Below are 18526 nucleotides of genomic sequence, written 5' to 3' on the forward strand. Positions count from 1 at the left end.
ACTGAACCCACAGCCTCCTCCCCAAAGCCATAAATAGTAACAAATTCAAAATCTATGTTGTTAGGAACATATGTGTGCATGCTCAAATGTAGAAAATACATGAGGCGCAATACCTGTAAAATGGAGGAAAAGGCAATGAATACTCTTGCTTAGAGATTATTTTCTCTTAAAAAAAAGTATCATCAATCTTTAATCTTAGATCCTATTACAGCATCCTGAATCAGCAAGCAGACACCTAAGTGTAAGTCAAGAGCCTACTAAACATCTCATTTTATAATACTCTTTATTTGATTAAAGAATTTACTTTCTTTGTGTACACTGGAATGTTATATTCCCTATGTATTTTACAGGGTTACAAAATGTCTTTCATTTTAAATATTACCCCAAAAGTAATTTCAGAAAAAAAAATTGTGAAATTAAACTTGACTTTTTAAAAATCATATAGACAAGCAACTCTCAAACAAAAAAATGGATTAATAAGATTTCTTGCCTACTTAACTACATGACAGACTTCTTGTCCCAGTCCCCTTCCTCAGAAAAACCTCATGTGGAAACCAAGCTAGAGATAAGGATTCTTCCCTGATACAGTTAGGGGAAAGGGAAAGGCCAGAAATTTCTTTGGCAAGCAATTCCAGCCATGGCCATTTGTGATTACTTTGCTTCAAGTACAGTACACTCTTTGCAGGGAGGGCCGGATGTTCAGAGGGAGCAGTGGTCTCCAAACAGCTCAAAGAGCAGGAGGTCATCTATGGGCCTGCAGCCACTCAACCCTCACCCTACCAAGTGCAATACTGGGTTAAAGACCAAAGCTAGGCTGGCTGATGTTGTTCTCCACTGAAAAAGTAATGGATGAAATGGAGCTGAGAAACAATCATTACATGATGATACTCAAAATATTTAGGGGGAGGAAAAAGATTTCAAGAGACAGGCTGGTGGAAAATGGTGGGTTGGCTGCAAGAAACATGGTACACAAGAATAATCCCTCCACAACCAATATAATCAACTGCCTCTTGAAACACTACAACTTCAGTGTTAGAGATGGAGTTTCTCTGATAGTTCAGGGCTAAACAGACTGGCAAAGACTCACTGAACCCACAGCCTCCAAAATCATAACCTCTTTTCTGCTAGAAAGGAGAGGACTGATGAAAGAGTGATCAGGAAGAGGGAGGTGGTGAAGTTGAGGAATGTGAATGGATTCCAAAGACTGTTTTGGCTCAAGTACCCAAAATGTAGAGAACTGGAAGCTTGGGTTGCACTAGCAGCAGACATGATTACATGTAGATGTGAAATTCCTTACTGAACACAACTATTCTTCTCCTAGACATCCTGGAGAGGGGACTGCACCATCTGAAAGCTGCTTCTCAGCTATATTTAATATTGACACAAGTAGGAAAGTCAGGCCTTAAAAGGAAAACAACTTGGCAAATGGTAGAGGGATAGATGGACAGAAAACAACCTTTTCCTTTAACTTCTAGACTCCATACCCCTTAATTAGTTCACCTGTATTGTCCAAAAATCAGTGGGTTAGATAACCTTTGTTCCAGGAGTGCCATATATAATGCCTATGTACAGATGATCCCCGTGCTTGATTGGCTGTACAGAAAGAAAAACTAATGGTAAAGGAAAGGAGTATGAAAGATTAAAATCTTCTACAGAGAAAACTTTCTAAAAACAAATGAAATATGAAATATAACTATATTTAGGGATTAAAAGAAAGGAGCAACTTAGGTGAAAGCAGAGTAAGTGTTTACAGGGGGCATTCTCTGGAGAGCTTGCTTTCCTGCTGGCCAGTAAAATCTGCCAAAGAAATCAGCAGCCTTTCCCTTTATGTCTGTGTCATGTCTTTGTCAAAGAATGTCTCCATGACACTGAAACACTGGGGGTGAGTTGAGGGTCCTTGAGTGCAGAGAACGTGCACTGTATCAGAAAAAAGGGTCTCCAATGGCTTGTAAATTTGGAAAAATTCTTCAGCCACTTTTGGCTTCTTCTTTATAAATTTGAAAATTTTCCTTTCTGGTTCTTTCTTCTTGGTATTACAGGATTTCATACTTATCCACTAGGAAAGTGGTCTCTGTGGAAAACCTGACAGGGCTGTTTCCATCTACCTGGGTCACTTTGGTAACCTAGGAAAATAAACAAAGAATATTGTAAAGCAAAAGGAGGATGATTCTAGTCTCCAAGAAGCTAACTAAATCCTCATTACAGAACAGATCAAGTCCCCTAAACATAGTATTAAAAGTAGCTTAGAAATACTAAAAACTCTTCAAATCATAACTGCAGTTCACTGCCTAACGCTTACCCATCAACATACCCATGACTCATCTGCTCTCCAGAGAAGGAGAAAGGGTAATTTGTCATGAGATGTAGAGCAGAATTAATAATATTAAGTAAAAGCTCCAGAATGAGCGACCACAGCCCAGCTCTACCCTTCAGAACCTATGAAACTCATCAACATTCTATCAAAATGATCAATTAACATGTTAACCCAAAATGCAACATTTTAACTCTTTAATATTATTCATTTCATCTGTTCAAAAAAATTTCTTGTGTTCAATGTTCTATTAAGGTATTCCACAATACTGATTTTCTAAGGCATGGCTGGTTTCTTTCAATGAGATTCTTTTTCTAATAATAGGACCAAATAGGAAAACCCATTTTGGGTTTTAACCCAATACGGATGGGGTTATGCCACTAACTGAGAGTGAGTACTGCTCTTCAGAATCTACAGAAGAAGCTGTAACTTCCCAAGAACTTCCCAGATAAACAGAATCCATATGGGAAAATAAGGTAGTTGCAGAATAACAAAGAAGTCAAATAGACGAGAAGACTCTATAAACTGGGTCCTATTAATGCAAATCGAAACACTAGAGGTGAATTTAAAATGCTAAAGGAACAGTTTACACATTTCCATTGCTCTGTCTACCTAAAAGACAAAGTTTGCAACAGAAATGGTTCATGATTGTTTGCAGTAATTCAGGGAGCCATGCCATAAATAATCTGAAAATTGGCATGTATAAATATGACATAATGAAGCTCACTGTTCTACATAATATACACTAACAAAAATCCAGAGCTTTGGATGTGGCTCAGTGGTAGAAGACTTGCCTAGCATATGTGAAGTCCTGGATTCAATCCCTAACACTGGGAAAAGAAAAAAAAAAAATCCCCAAATCATTTCCATTTGTTAGAACCACTTTTTTTTCCTTTGGTGATGGTGGTGGTGCTAATGACAGGGCTTCCGGCATATTAGGCAAATGCTCCACCAGGGAGCCATAGCCCCACTCTTAAAACTTTCTTTTTCTATGGACTGGGGTTATGGCTCAGTGGTAGAGCGCTTGAACATGTGAGGCACTGGGTTTGATCCTCAGCACCACATAAAACCAAATAAATAAATATATAAAAGAAATACTTAAAAAAAAAACCTTTCTTTTTCTTTTTTTAGATTGACACAATATTCTTATTTCTATTTCTATGTGGTGCTGAGGATTGAACCCAGTGCCTCATGCATGCGAGACAAGTGCTCTATCACTGAGCTAAAATCCCAGCCCTTTCTTTCATTTCTTGGGTAGAACTGAGAACAAGACATTATAAAATCATGCATTGAGTATTTGGACAAATGGATTTTAAAATGGACACAACTAAGTGTATACCCTACAAGTACTTTTATGCACATTCCATATTCAATTTTTTTTGTCTGACCTACATAGAAAATCTTAGGTGAGGCAGGTGAGAAATTTGACCATAATCAATTGGTCAGAAATGGAATCTGCGGGGGACATTAGCTTTGATGATTTTTGCTCTAACATGAAACCATACTGCCCAAAAGCCATCTATCCCACTTTTCTTCTCATACATGCACTCTATTAAAATGGAGTACCTGTATGTTACAGTAATTTTTTTTGGAGATGAAAGAAACTTGAACCGGGAAGAAGTCATTGGGCTGCCCAGCAATGCTAAACTCCAGGCTGCCACTCTTATTTTTGGCATCAATCACTGGCAGGCACCACTCCAAGGTATTTCGTCGACTGTCATGTCGATATTCCCCATCGATCTCACCAATAACTGGTGCACCAACACCGGATCTGTCATGAGAAATATCTGGTCAAGTTAGGTGTCCAGAGATTGAAGAACTGCAAGGAAAACCAACCCCAAATTTGATTACGCTTCTCAAATTCAGCTTCAAGTTTTCTAGAACTGCAATATTTATGCAGTCCTGGAAAAATTAGACTCCCTAATAATAACTTCAATGGTCAAAGTCCCAGCACCCTGGCTAAGGATCTTACTCAATTCTCTGTAGATATGGGTATATACAATGATAGATACTTGGCAGATAAACCTGGGAGCTAATAGGGGACTAATACTGCAAATGAGTGAAGCAGGACATGTTTCCAAAAATTCTACACTAATGATCTGTTATAATTTTAATACAATTCAACTCTCTTTATAGGTAACAATGGAGAATAAAGCAGTATTGGGGAGAGGCAGTACTTTAAACACGTAATGGAGATGAATTTGTCCTGTGAGAGAATTTGTTTTCAGAAAACTGAGAAAGATTCAAAACTGCCTGACGCTGATGCCAAAAGATTTATCTGATTTATAATCAAGTGGACTCTCATTTGATAAATTGAAGCACAATTATCCCTGGGCAAAGTGGAAACATGACGGGAGAAAGAGATATATATGGTTGTCTTTATTCTACAAAAGAATCAGGGCTAGTTTGAATGTACTGTATACCCTCACACATGGCTGACAGGCAGTGTCATCAACTCCTACACATTCTAAATTTACCATCTTTTAATTCACTAGTGACATTCAATGCTTGTATCAGGGGCAAGGTAAATATGGGAGACAGAGAAAACTTTAAGGGTGGCATAAGACATTTATTAACTCTTCTCTATCAATTTTATGGTCCTAGTTCTTTTATATTCCTTCTCTGTGCCCCTTATTCCAATCTGATCTCTTCTAATTTGATCAGTTATAGACAATGGAGTAAAGTGCTGTCTTAAGGGTCTCTTCTACAGACTATTGAACTAAGACACAGGAAACCACTGAAACCACAATTATAGGGTGGACAGAAGGGCCTAAAAATTGTGGCATCCTAAAAATAGTCTAGTAAAATAAATCTTGACAAACAAAACCCCACCTATTACCAATGCCCAAATCCTACAACGTTTCAAGGCAGCCATCTATTGTTCCACAAGAATAACCAAATTGTGAATAACAGGATTTATATGTGCGTGTGTGATATATGTCAATACTTATATCTGTATATATGTCTATTTAACATATATATATGATATTGGTTATAAAGTATATCTTTAAAAATGGAAATAAGAGCCAGGCACATTTATCAAATGAGAATCCACTTGATTATAAATCAGATAAATCTTTTGGCATCTCAGAAAGCTGAGGCAGGAGGATCTAGAGTTCAAAGCCAACCTCAGCAACTTAGTGAGACCCTATCTCTAAATAAAGTCTAAATGAGTATAAAAAATGGCTGGGGTTGGGGGCTGGGGTTGTGGCTCAGCAGTAGAGCGCTCGCCTCACACCCACACGTGTTCGGCCCTAGGTTCGATCCTCAGTACCACATAAAAATAAATAAATACAATGATGGCATTGTGTCCAACTACAACTAAATAATAAATATTAAAAAAAAAAATGGCTGGGGATGTGGCTCAGTGGTTAAGCCCCTGGGTTCAATCCCCAGTACAAAAAAAAAAAAAAAAAAAAAAAAAGAACTAAGAATGACAAATGACAAACCAGACTTGACAATGTAAAGGACTGAGTTAATCAAAAGGGAACAAAAATATAAATTAAGTTAGTACCATTTTCTCCACAACAATAGTAAAGTTCCTCTAAAAAATATACTATTTTTCATAATTAAACCTGGTACTTATTCAGGGTTAAAGGAGTGCAGCTGAGATTCACTGAGGAAGTACAAATGTACAAGTCATTGAAAATGTAACTGAGGAAATAAATTTAAGGTGGAGAGTATTTCAAGATGATCCTGGGGAGTAGGTCATTTAAGTGCATGGCACTAGAGGGGCTGGAGATGTGGCTCAAGTGATAACGCGCTCGCCTGGCATGTGCAGGGCGCTGGGTTTGATCCTCAGCACCACATGAAAATAAAATAAAGATGTTGTGTCCACGGGGGTGGGGGGGAGGAATTACTAGAACTAATTTTGAAGGGGTAACTGGCATTTTCATTTTCTTGATTGTATTGACAGTTGCACAGGTACACATGTCAAAACTTAACCACTTTGCACAACTTAAATATGTGTAGTTTATGTTAATTATACTTAATAAAACTATGAGAAAATTTACTGAAACTGATGTAGATATCTTGTTTCAGCAAGAATCAATAGTTCCACTGAATATATTCTCATCTTTAGTGATAGTTAAGACAGTCAGTGAAAAATAAAAATTCAGTCTGACAGACTCAACTTCTTTGTGAAACAAAACAAAGAAAATGTGACTGAAAAGTGGCTCCTCCTTTTGGAAATCTTCATTATTACATGAAGATGCTAAGAACTAATACCTAGCCCCAGAACTACAACTGGCTTTTTTGTTTGACTGGTTTGAACTGAAAGCCAAAGCTTATACACTCAATGTATTTTAACAAATGTATGCAGTCTTGTAAGCACCATCAAAATCAAGTCATAGAACATTTCCATCATCCCCTGAAATTCCTTCTGTCCTTTTGTAGCCAAATACTTTCCCCTCTACTTCCTGATGTTGTTCTAAGAGTATTACCTTTTCCAGAAAGTCTTGGAAGTAGAATCATATAGTAAGTAGCCTTTGGTGTCTTGCTTCTTTTACAATTGGTCTTTTTAAAAAGCAAATATCTTAGAATGCACTGCAGCAAGGTGCTTCCTCCAAAAAGACCAGTTCTATAAGCTAACATAGGGGACACGATTATGTGGGGGACACCACTTACGGAAGTGGGATGGTGATAACTACATCATTCAGTTCTAAGTTGTCTTCTTGTAGCTCGTATTCTATGTTGACATCACAGCCATTTCCACTCTCTGAGGGCCAGCAATTAACTGAGGAGTAAAGCAAAGCAGTCATACTAGAACATCAGAAAAAAGTAAAATTGCCTCAACATTTTGACTAAAATGAAGTATGGAAAAAGAGTAGATAAAAGTTAAGATGGCAGGGGCTGGGGCTGGGGCTGAGCAGTAGAGCGCTCACCTGGTACATGTGAGGCCCTGGGTTTGGTCCTCAATACCACATAAAAATAAATAAATAAAATGGGGGTGTTGTGTCCAACTATAACTAAAAAATAAAATATTAAAAAAAATGGGGCTGAGATTGTGGCTCAGTGGTAGAGTGCTCACCTACCATGCATGAGGCACTGGGTTCAATCCTTAGCACTACATAAATATAAAATAAAGATACTGTGTCCACCTAAAACTAAAAAATAAATATTAAAAAAAAAAAGGTAAGATGGCAAATCCAAGCTAATTAACATCTGCAGGCTTAAAACATTCTAATATAAACTATATATATGAAAAATTTAAGTGAAGTCAGACACTGTTGTGCACACCTATAATCCCAGCTACCCAGAAGGTAAGAGGATCGAAATTTCAAGGCCAGCCTGGAAAACGTAGTGAGACCCTATCTAAAACGGAGGGGAAAAAAGGGTGGGGTGGAGAGTAAGGGCTGGGAATATAAGCTCAGTGCCTCTGTTTTCAATATCCAGTACCTCAAAAAAACAAAACAAAAACAAAAACAAAAGTAAAGCAAATGATTAAAAGCAATTTTGAAAGGTCATTTTGTCAAAAATAACTTTGCTATGGCAAAGAAAATGAAAGTGCACAAGCTAGGATTATTTCAAGTTTTCAATGTAGACTAGCTCAGTGGAAATGGTTAGAGGCACTTACTTGTCAGTGGAATAAAAGATTCCTCTGTGGTCTGTAGTCTCCACTTTAGCACTCCTACATCACTATTGACTGGAAACGACTTCTCTGGATTCTTTAAGCCAATTAGAGACTCTGAGGTGAAAAGTTTTTTATCCACATTTGGATGGGTCTGGAATGAGTCAGGAAGGAAAACTTAGGTTCAGAAAGGATAAGACAAGAAATAAACTCCCTCTGGGTTTACATGGCCCATAATCTAAACATCTAAGATAAAGTGTCAAAGCTGAGTACCCTGGTGCATACCTATAATCCCTGTAGCTCAGGAAGCTGAGGCAGGAGAATTCCAAGTTTGATGCCAGCCTCAGAAACTTAGCAAGGCCCTAAGCAACTTAACAAGACCTTGTCTCTAAACAGAATATTTAAAAGGACTGGAGATGTGGATCAGGTGTTAAGTGTCCTTGGGTTCAATCTCCAGTACCAAAACAAAGAAACAACTTATAATTGAAAAAGTCAAAGAATAATAACCAGGTCCTTTCCAAAAATACTTCAACAGGGAGCTATTTCTTGCAGAAGACTAAATCAGGGAATAGGAGTGAGGTTCAGTGGTAGGGTGTAACACAAAACAAGTGCATGCGCGCACGCAGAGGATGACTGAAGTCAGATGATAATCAGCTGCCAGGGTCAGATAGCAGTCTTGGCCTTATATAAAAACAGATAAGAAAGGAAAAAGCTAGGGCTAGGGATGTGGCTCAAGCGCCTGGCATGCATGCGGCCCGGGTTCGATCCTCAGCACCACATACAAAACAAAGATGTTGTGTCCGCTGATAACTAAAAAATAAATATTAAAATTCTCTCTCCCTCTCTCTTTAAAAAGAAAGGAAAAAGCTATCTGTAGAGTCTAGCTGTAATTTTGCCTTAGAGAACGTAAGCAATTTAGTGAGACCCTATTTCAAAATAAAAAGAGCTGGGGATGTGGCTCAGTGGTTAAGTGCACCTGGGTTCAATCCCTGGTTTTGGGGAAAAAGTCTCATCTTTTTAAAATAAATTGTATTAGAAGAAAAACAAAATAAGTCACTTCTGGGTAGCAGTCTACATATACTTTAATAGCCAGCAAAGATGTTGTTAAATTATAAAAGCACTGCTTCCAAAAGAGAATTCTGCTGATTGTGGGGAAAATAGACAAAAATACACTTTTCCCTGAAAAGGCTTTGTTGTTGAACAAGATGTAAAATCAACCACCTAAATAAAATGTGAAAAGAACCACCATAATAAGAAGATACAAGGGCTCAAATACATTTAATATTTGTCCACACATATTTATTCTGGTAAGTATTTTATGCACTGTTTATTTATTTCATTATTTATTTAGTTGTTGATAGATCTTTATTTCATTTATATGTGGTGCTGAGAATCGAACCCAGTGCCTCACACATGGCAGGCAAGTGCGCTACCGCTGAGCCACAGCCCCAGCCCTGCACTTTTCAAATATACCATTACTAGATACTGCCATTCATCTAATAAAACAAACTCTGGCAGTTTATAAAGGACAGAATGACTAAACTGATTGTCATACCTGTTTTAATAAAATATCTCCTAGTAAAGTTTTTTGCTAAGTTGCTTATGATCCTCCTGCTTTAGCCATCGGAGTCACTGGGATTACAGGCATGTGCCACTATGCCTGGTAAGAAAACCATATTTCAAGTAAGAAACTAAATTACTTTACTTTTTTCATAATAGTTAAACATCTCTTTGCCGCTATTGTTAGTGATATGAAGAAATCACCTACTAAATTTCAAAAGGATCTTTCATTCAATCCCAATATTTGAAAGTCATTCTAATACTGCTACAGTCTATCACTGAGGAACCACTGTATGTAACATATTAACTTCTTTCCTATGCATCTACAATGGCACTAGCTCTATTACTTAAATAATTTTCTGTATTCTGTGGTTCATGAGGACTTCTAGTTGAGAAACACTATGCTTTGGGTTAGGAATGTAGCTTGGTGATGGGGCACTTGTATACTATGTATAAGCCCATGGCTCAATCTCTAGCATTATAAAAAATTTTTTTAAAAAAAGAGTAAGAAGATGACAACTGTGCTGGGTAGACCAAAGTCTAAATACGTACCTGTAGCTGTACCCCTTTCTTATCTTCATTTTCCACATGAAGACGAATTCGGCCAAATTTGTCATCTGAGATCCTAAGCATGATCATGCCATGCAATTCCATGTTCTGTAATCCTCCATCTCGTCCACAGGTTAGCGTGATCTTTTCTTCAATCTTCATATGCACACTATAAAGAAAAAGTAGTTAATTTGTTGAGAAAGGTAGAAACCAAAACTCTCTTTCTCTGGGTGATTAGCCATCAAAAAATATTTAAGATGCTGCTGCTTTATCAAAATCTAAAGCATTATTCTCTTTGATTCAGCAACTCTCTAGAATTTATTCTATAACTAAATTGTCACCCGTGCAAAACAACGTATTATTATTTTTTAAATATTTATTTATTTATTTATTTTAGTTTTCGGCAGACACATCTTGATTTGATGTGGTGCTGAGGATCGAACCCCCCACCACGCGCATGCCAGGCGAGTGCGCTACCGCTTGAGCCACATCCCCAGCCCCAAAACAATGTATTATTTTTCACAAAAAATTGTTTGTAGACTGGGTATGGCACTATGCACTTATAATCCCAGCAACTCTGGAAACAGAGATAGGAGGACTGCAAGTGTGAGGCCAGCCTGGGCAACTTAGTGAAACCTTGTCTCAAAATAAAAGTAAAAATAAAAAGGGTTGGAGATGTGGTTCAATGGTAGAGTATCTAGTACTACAAAACAACCAACCAAAAATATTATTAATAACAAAAAGAATCATTTGTGGAAAAAAATTGAAGGCATTCCCTCTAAAAACTGGAACAAAACAGGGATGCCATCTTTCACCACTTCTATTTAAACATAGTTCTTGAAACACTGGCCAGAGTAATTACATGAAAGAAACTAAAGGGAAACACAGAGGAAAAGAAGAACTCAAATTGGCACTATTTGCTGATGATATGATTCTATACCTAGAAGATGCCAAAAAAGTTCCACCAGAAAACTTCTAGAACTAGTAAATAAATTCAGCAAAGTAGCACGACATAAAATCAACACCCATAGGGCTGGGGATGTGGCTCAAGCGGTAGCGCGCTCGCCTGGCATGCGTGCGGCCCGGGTTCGATCCTCAGCACCACATACAAACAAAGATGTTGTGTCCGCCGAGAAATTAAAAAAAAAAAAAAAAAAAATCAACACCCATAAATCAAAGGCATTTCTGTATATCAGTGACAAATCCTCAGAAAGGGAAACGAGGAAAACTACCCATTTACAATAGCCTCAAAAAAAACAAAAACAAAACAAAACAACAACAAAAAAAACCCTTAGGAATCAACAAAAGAGGTGAAAGATCTATATAATTAAAATTACAGCACAATTCACAACAGCTAAACTGTGGAACCAACCTAGATGCCCTTCAGTACATGAATGGATAAAGAAAATGTGGTATATATACACAATGGAATATTACTCAGCAATAAAATAGAATAAAATCATGGCATTTGCAGGTAAATATGGATGGAGTTAGAGAAGATAATGCTAAGTGAAGTTAGCCAATTCCAAAAAACCAAATGCCAAATGTTTTCCCTGACACAAGGAGGCTGATTCATAGTGGGATAGAGAGAGGGAGCATGGGAGGAATAGATAAACTCTAGATAGGGCAGGGGTTGGAGGGGAGGGGAAGAGGCATGGGGTTAGAAATGATGGTGGAATGCGATGGTCATTATTATACAGAGTGCATATATGAAGACACACACTGGTGTGAATACACTTTATATACAACCAGAGATATGAAAAATTGTGCTCTATATGTGTAATAAGAATTGTAATACATTCCACTGTCATATATAAATAAAAAAAATTTAAATAATAAAAATTTAATATTTTACTTTTTAAACAATGTATTAAACATGTAATTAAAATCAATGTATTTAATTTTTTATAAAAAATTTTTAAAAAAGAATTATTTGTAGTAAAAAAAGTTTCAATGTCCATCTGTGGGGAACTGCTTAAATATATAAAGGAGGCTGGGGATATAGCTCAGTTGGTAGAGTGCCTGCCTCACATGCACTAGGCCCTGGGTTCAATCCCTAGCACCACAACCTCAGCCCCTACCTGTATGTATGTATGTATATATGTATGTGTTCACCACAAAATAAATAAATACAAGCATACATACATAGATATATAAATACATACATAAAGGTAGGGGCTGAGGTTGTAGCTCAGTGGTAAAGTGCTTGCCTCGTATGTGTGAGGCACTGGGTTCAAACCACATAAAAATAAATATAGATACTGTGTGTTTATCTACAACTAAATAAACATTCTAAAAAAATACATAAAGGTATATCAATATGAATGAGTACAAGGCAGCTGTGGGGGGATGATGAGAAAAAAACTGAAAAATCTTTTTATTTAAAAACAATTTTAAGGGGCTGGGGATGTGGCTCAAGCGGTAGCGTGCTCGCGCCTGGCATGCGTGTGGTCCGGGTTCGGTCCTTAGCACCACATGCAGGCAGGGATGTTGTGTCCGCCGAAAAACTAAAAAATAAGTGTTGAGAAATTCTCTCTCTCTCTTTAAATTAAAAAACAAACAAACAAACAAAACAATTTTAAATTTTAAGAAATTATAGGTGTATGCCTATAATCCAAGTGTCTTGGGAGGCTGGGACAGGAGGATTGCAGGTTCAAAGCCAGCCTCAGCAACTTGGCGAGGCCTTGACCAACTTAGCAACACCCTGTGACTCAATGGTTGAGCCTCCTGGTTTGAATCCCTGGTAAATAATAATAATAATAATAATAATAATAATAATAATAATACTGCAGGGCATGGTGGTACACTCCTGTAATCCCAGTTACATGGGAGGCTGAGGCAGGAAGATAGCAAGTTCCAGGCAAGCCTGTTTTTTAATTTAGGGACACCCTATCTCAAAACAAACACTGAAAAGGCCTGAGGATGCAAAACAGTGGTAGAGCACCCATGGGTGCCCCAATTCCAATAATGATGATGATGATAATAATAATAATAATAATAATAATAATAATAAATCCCTCAAATGAGGAAATTCTTATCTATAAATAATTAAATGCAAAAAAGCAATTAGACAATGTGTTTAGAATGCTACTGCTATGCTTTGTTTTGTTTGGTACTGGGGATTGAACCCAGGGGTGCTCAACCACTGAGCCACATCCCCAGCCCTTTTTTACCTTTAATTTTTGAGACAGGGCATCAATAAGTTACCTAGGGCATTCTTTGCTAAATTGCTGAGACTGGTTTTGAACTCCTGATCCTCTGCCTCAACCTCCCCAGATGCTAGGATTATATCTTTGCACCATGGCACCTGGCTAGAATGCTGCTGCTTTGTATAAAAATGAAAAAGAAGCCAGGTATAGCCTGTAATCCTAGCTACTCAGGAGGCTCAGGTAGGAGGATCTTAAATTTAAAGCCTGCTTGAGCAAATTAGCAAGACTGTCTCAAACTAAAAATTAAAAAGGCTGGGGATGTGGCTCAATGGTTGAATGTCCTTGGTTTCAATCCCCAATACCACAAAAATAAAGGAATAAAAAAAGATACATTTTTATTCTTCTATACATCATAGACTATCTCTTCAGAAGGATACACAAAAAGCTAGTTGATGTCAGTTGCTTCCACAATGAAAAACTTGCATGTCTAGATGGGAGGAATACTTTTTATATTAATGTCTTTTGAAACCTTTTGAATTTTGTGCTATAGGAATATATAACTTAATAACAAAATAAGTAAAATTAAAAAGTGCTGCTACTATGGGTGATTATTAAATACAATCTATCCAAATTCTATAATAAAACTATTTTTAGTTGGGTGAACTTCAGTTCATTCTCTATTTCAACTCTTATTTTCCGCAAAACAAAGGTTTTCAGACTCAAGATCACAAAGGACTGTGTATCTTAAGATAATGCAGGGTCTCATTTTACCTTCACAAGAGTTTTTCTGCACTCAAGAGGTTCTTCATGATTAAAAAGAACCTTAATCTCTAATGTGATAGTCTCCAACCTGTGTTTAAAAGTGTGATGCCTTTGTCTCACTTAAAACAGCCAATAGGGATAGGACAGGCACTTCAGTGAGTCAAGAGAATTATCTGGATGTAACTCTATTCATTTTCACACAGAATAGAACATCTAAAGAGTAAATACTCTACTATTATGTAGACCTAATTGAGGTATCCTCCCAGACTCATCTTTCACTTGACCTCAATACCATCAGCAACAGTAGAAGGTCTGGACTCAAGAGAAGAAATCTGAGTCATGAAAATGTGAACTTGATCAACCACCACTTAAAAATGTTATAAACCACTGTCTCAACCCTGAAATAAAAGACAAACCCAAATATTCTACACCGGGTTCAAATACTTAAAAGGCAAAATATGTTAACCTGCTGTTAAAGTTACATACAAATTTTGGATTAAAGAATGGTTTTTCTTTACAATTTAATTAGAAAAATATGCCAAAATATAGTGCAGAGTCATCAGACCCTTCATTCAAATCCATTTTTAAAACTTTTTTGGTACTAAGGATTGAACTCAGCTACTAAGCTGTATCCTTGTTTTTTTTTTTTTTTGTTTTTTTTTAGTTGTCAATGGACCATTATTTTATACATTTATTTATTGTAGTGCTGAGAATCAAACCCAGTGCCACACATATGCTAGGCAAGTGCTCTACCACTGAGCAACAACCCCAGCCTGCCCAGATTCTTTTTAATTTTCTATTTTGAGACAGGGTCTGCAAAGTTGCTGAGGTTGTCCTCAAACTTGGAATCCTCCTGTCTTAGCCTCCTGAGTCTCTGGGATTACTGGAGTGCGCCACCATGCCCAGCTAATTCAAACTTTATTTTAAGAGACTTGCTCCACGCTAGACAAATCACTTTTGCTTAACTTACCCAATAAAAGGCAAAAACGGGTGACTGAAAAAAAATTTTTAAAATACCTTAAGTTAATATCTAGAATATGTTCTGTATATATCTTTCAAATCAGGAAAAATTAGGGGCTGGGATCAGTTGGTAAAGTCCTTGCCTCATATGCATAAGGTCCTAAGTTCAATCCCCAGCACACACACACACACAAAAAAAACAACCACAATAATAATAATAATAATAATCAGGAAATATTAAAAAGTACAAAAAATGGGACTGAGGGTATAGCTCAGTGGTAGAGTACTTGCTTAGCATGTGTGAGGTCCTCGGGTTCAATCCCCAGTATACCACCCCCCCAAAAAAGAATTTATAGCACATCGAAAGAGGATTTTTTAAAAAATGTAATACTCTACTTACTGAAAGAATTAATTCTTACCTTTCCATATTAATAGGTGGAGCATGCACTTTGGTTGCTTCAGAGGTACGTTTACCCATATTAGAGGACATGATAGTTTCACCTTCAGATTTCAATTTGTCCACAAAGTTATCTACTTCCTTTCCTTTGGCTCCAAGTTTCAAAGCCTTGCTGGGGCCTGAAGGCCTAGGTTGAAGAATACAAAATAAGAACACACATACATATACACAGAAGCCCAAAACATTAATGACCCCACATCAAAGAAGCTTTCCCTGAAGCTATTCTTCATTTATTTTTATGTGATGCTGAGGATCAAACCCACTGCCTCACATGTATGAGGCAAACACTCTACTACTGAGCTCCAGCCGCCCCCGAAGCTATTCTTTTTTTTTTTTTTAGTTGTAGATGAACACGATATCTTTATTTTTTTTTTTTAATATGGTGCTGAAGTTTGAACGCAGTACCTCACACATGTGAGGCAAGCACTCTACCACTGAGCTACAACCTCAGCCCCTGAGCTATTCTTAAGAGGAATGTGAAGTCCTCAAATGGAAAATCCAAACTTCCTACTGTTGGTAGACAAGTAGACTATGATAGTCTAATACGAACCCGCCAAAACTTGATAGTCATTTTAATATGTAAGCTTACAGTACCCAAACCAAATGTGGGTTTTGGGGTTTTTTTTTTTGGTACCAAGGATTAAACCCAGGGATGCTTCGCCACTAAACTACATCCTCAGTCCTTTTTATATTTTATTTAGAGTCAGGATCTCACTAAGTTGATCAAGCCTTGTTAGTTGCTGAACCTGGTTTTGAACTCAAGATCCTCCTGTCTCAGCCTCCCAAGCTGCTGGGATTATAGGTATGCACCAAGGCACCTGGCCCAAATATGCATTTTTTTATTCACATATGATCAGACGAAAACTCTGTAGCTTCCATTCAGATAAAATAACTACACAAACAAAATTCTGCATATAACTTCGTAGTTCAGAGATTCCCCTTAAACATTAAGATTAAACATCCATGTTCCATAAACAGTTAAACACCCCCTCCCTTCCCTACATAAGGCAATTCTAGTAGGAAACTGAGGTCATAGCATGATCTGTAAAAGAACTCTCTTTTACATAAAAGTAGTAATACCACATTCACTAATCACTCCCAAGTATACAAATACAGCCTTCCTCTGGCTGGTAATACACTGGACTATACCTGGCTGGTGCAGGTGCCACTTTTGGTTTATCAGTCTCAATGATGGTTTCTGTGATCATGGCAGCTGTGCTGCCTCCAGATACTGCAGAGCTACCAAATCCCCCAAATCCTGGTGCTTTTTTCCCTTGTCTCTCCGCATCTCTCCGTGCCTGTTGTAATTCTTTTGCTTTACGCCGCATCTCAGCCTTAGCTTCACGTTCTTGAGTCTACAAAAAGAGACATGTGGATATAACTTTGTGTACAAGCTACATTATCAAGTAAAAACAGGAAAATCATATTAGTGAAAGCTAAAAGACATTAAAACCAGCAGTCCCAAAGAAGACCCCACTCACCTCTCTGACTGCTCTGAACACTTTCTCCTCATGAGAATCCATTTCTGTGAAGGTTCTGATCTGTGCCAGGTTAACATTCTCCCGGTATCCCAGGGCAACAATCTCATCAAAAGCAAAAATCAAATCAAAACAGTGCTCAGATATTTCATTCTCCTCTAAGGCTCGGCAATACTCAGGAATCTAATCATGGACAGCAATGGAAAAGAAAGATTTTGCATTTACTAGTAGTTTTTTCCAAGTCTTATTTTTTTTTTGTTAATATTTTTGAGTTGTTGATGGACCTTTATTTATTTGTATGAGGTGCTGAGAATCGAACCTAGTGCGGCACACATGCTAAACAAGCGCGATACCAGTAAGCCACAACCCCAGCCTAAGTCTTATTCTTTGTTTTGTGTGGGGGGTGGGGTGGGGTGGGAGCATGGATTAGACTCAGGGGCACTCGACCACCGAGCCATATCCCCAGCCCAATTTTCTATTTTATTTAGAGACAGGGTCTCACCGAGTTGCTCAATGCCTTGCTTTTTTGCTAAGGTTCGTTTTGAACTTGGGAGGCAAGCGGCTGGGATTACAGGCATGTGCCACCAAACCTGGCTAGGTCTTATTCTTTCAAGTACAGAAATTTCATTAAACCTGAATACCTTTCTTAGCTCCTTCCAGTCTTTATTTTAAGCAAGACTTTGGCATAAAGTCTTTGTTTCTGTGTCTGCATCATTTAGCCTTATCTAAAATACATAGCCAAATAAATTTCCTAAATATAAAGGCACTAGCCATGCATGATGACACATACCTGTAATCCCAGGTACATGGAAGACTGAAGCAGGGAAAAAGTTTGAGATCAGCTGCTTGATAATTTAGTGAGACTGTTACAGCCTGGGGTTGTGGCTCAGTGGCAGAGTACTCGCCTAGAACATGCAAGGGCTGGGTTCAATCCTCAGCACCACATAAAAATAAATAAATAAAATAAAGAAGGAAGGAATGAATTTCTATATTCTCTCCTGGGATACTTAGAGTTCAGGAGAGGACCTAATGTCTGCTGAATGAATAAGGAGTTGGAGCAATAAACTGCTGAAATGGGAGAAGCAGAGCCTACAAACTGATAAGCATAAGCTGTCTTGGAGGAAAAACTAGCTTCACACAAAAATGTGGAACCAAGCCAGGTGTCGGGTCATGCCTGTAATCCCAGCAACTTCGGAGGCTGAGGCAGGATCGCAAGTTCAAGGCAAGTCTCAGCAATTTAGCAAGGTCCTAAGCAACTTAGTGAGATCCTGTCTCAAAATTAAAAATAAGAAGCTCAGTAGTAAAGTGCCTCTGGGTTCAATCTTCCTGTATCAAAAAAAAAAAAAAAGTGGAACCCAGAATTATTACAGAAAGACTCTTACCACTCTTGAGAAGAGCCTTAGGGTCTCCAAATCTTCTAAAATGTTGCTGTTTTTGGTAGTGATTAGTACCATGTACAGTTTCTCCATAGGCTGGTAGACATATCTTACACTCTCCGTTTCAACGAATGTATGCTGTTTTCCAGTGTTCATGAGCTTTGGGAAAGCTGCTAATAAGCCTTCAATCCGAGTTCGGGTCATTTCCACAAACTGTCGAGAAACAATAGCCTTTCCTGCTTTCGTGCAGACTGCTGCTGCCAACAGCACCTGCCGGGAACACACATTATAAGTACTAATTAATATTTCTTCATCTCTGTTTTCTCAGTGTCTCAGGGGATATTATACAGATTTG

The 18526-nt window shown here is 37.8% G+C and overlaps 1 protein-coding gene across 1 annotated transcript in view; it reads right to left on the reverse strand.

The window, feature by feature from the left end:
- Positions 1-266: 266 nt before the first annotated feature.
- Arcn1 (archain 1) overlaps positions 267-18526 on the reverse strand; it is a 30217-nt gene continuing 11957 nt past the window's right edge. Inside the window, exons 2-10 of the mRNA XM_046438695.2 lie at positions 18178-18441; positions 16799-16978; positions 16467-16672; positions 15280-15444; positions 9993-10158; positions 7887-8034; positions 6938-7046; positions 3878-4082; positions 267-2123 (exon numbers count right to left, since the gene is read on the reverse strand). Coding sequence (XP_046294651.1) covers positions 2034-2123; positions 3878-4082; positions 6938-7046; positions 7887-8034; positions 9993-10158; positions 15280-15444; positions 16467-16672; positions 16799-16978; positions 18178-18441 — 1533 coding nt within the window. The 3' untranslated portion in view covers positions 267-2033. The remainder of the gene's footprint in view (positions 2124-3877; positions 4083-6937; positions 7047-7886; positions 8035-9992; positions 10159-15279; positions 15445-16466; positions 16673-16798; positions 16979-18177; positions 18442-18526) is intronic.

The sequence above is a fragment of the Marmota monax genome, unplaced genomic scaffold (assembly GCF_021218885.2).
Source record: "Marmota monax isolate L192 unplaced genomic scaffold, Marmota_monax_Labrador192_F-V1.1 WCK01_AAM20220418_F8-fsc00081, whole genome shotgun sequence".
Taxonomy (NCBI): Eukaryota; Metazoa; Chordata; class Mammalia; order Rodentia; family Sciuridae; genus Marmota; species Marmota monax.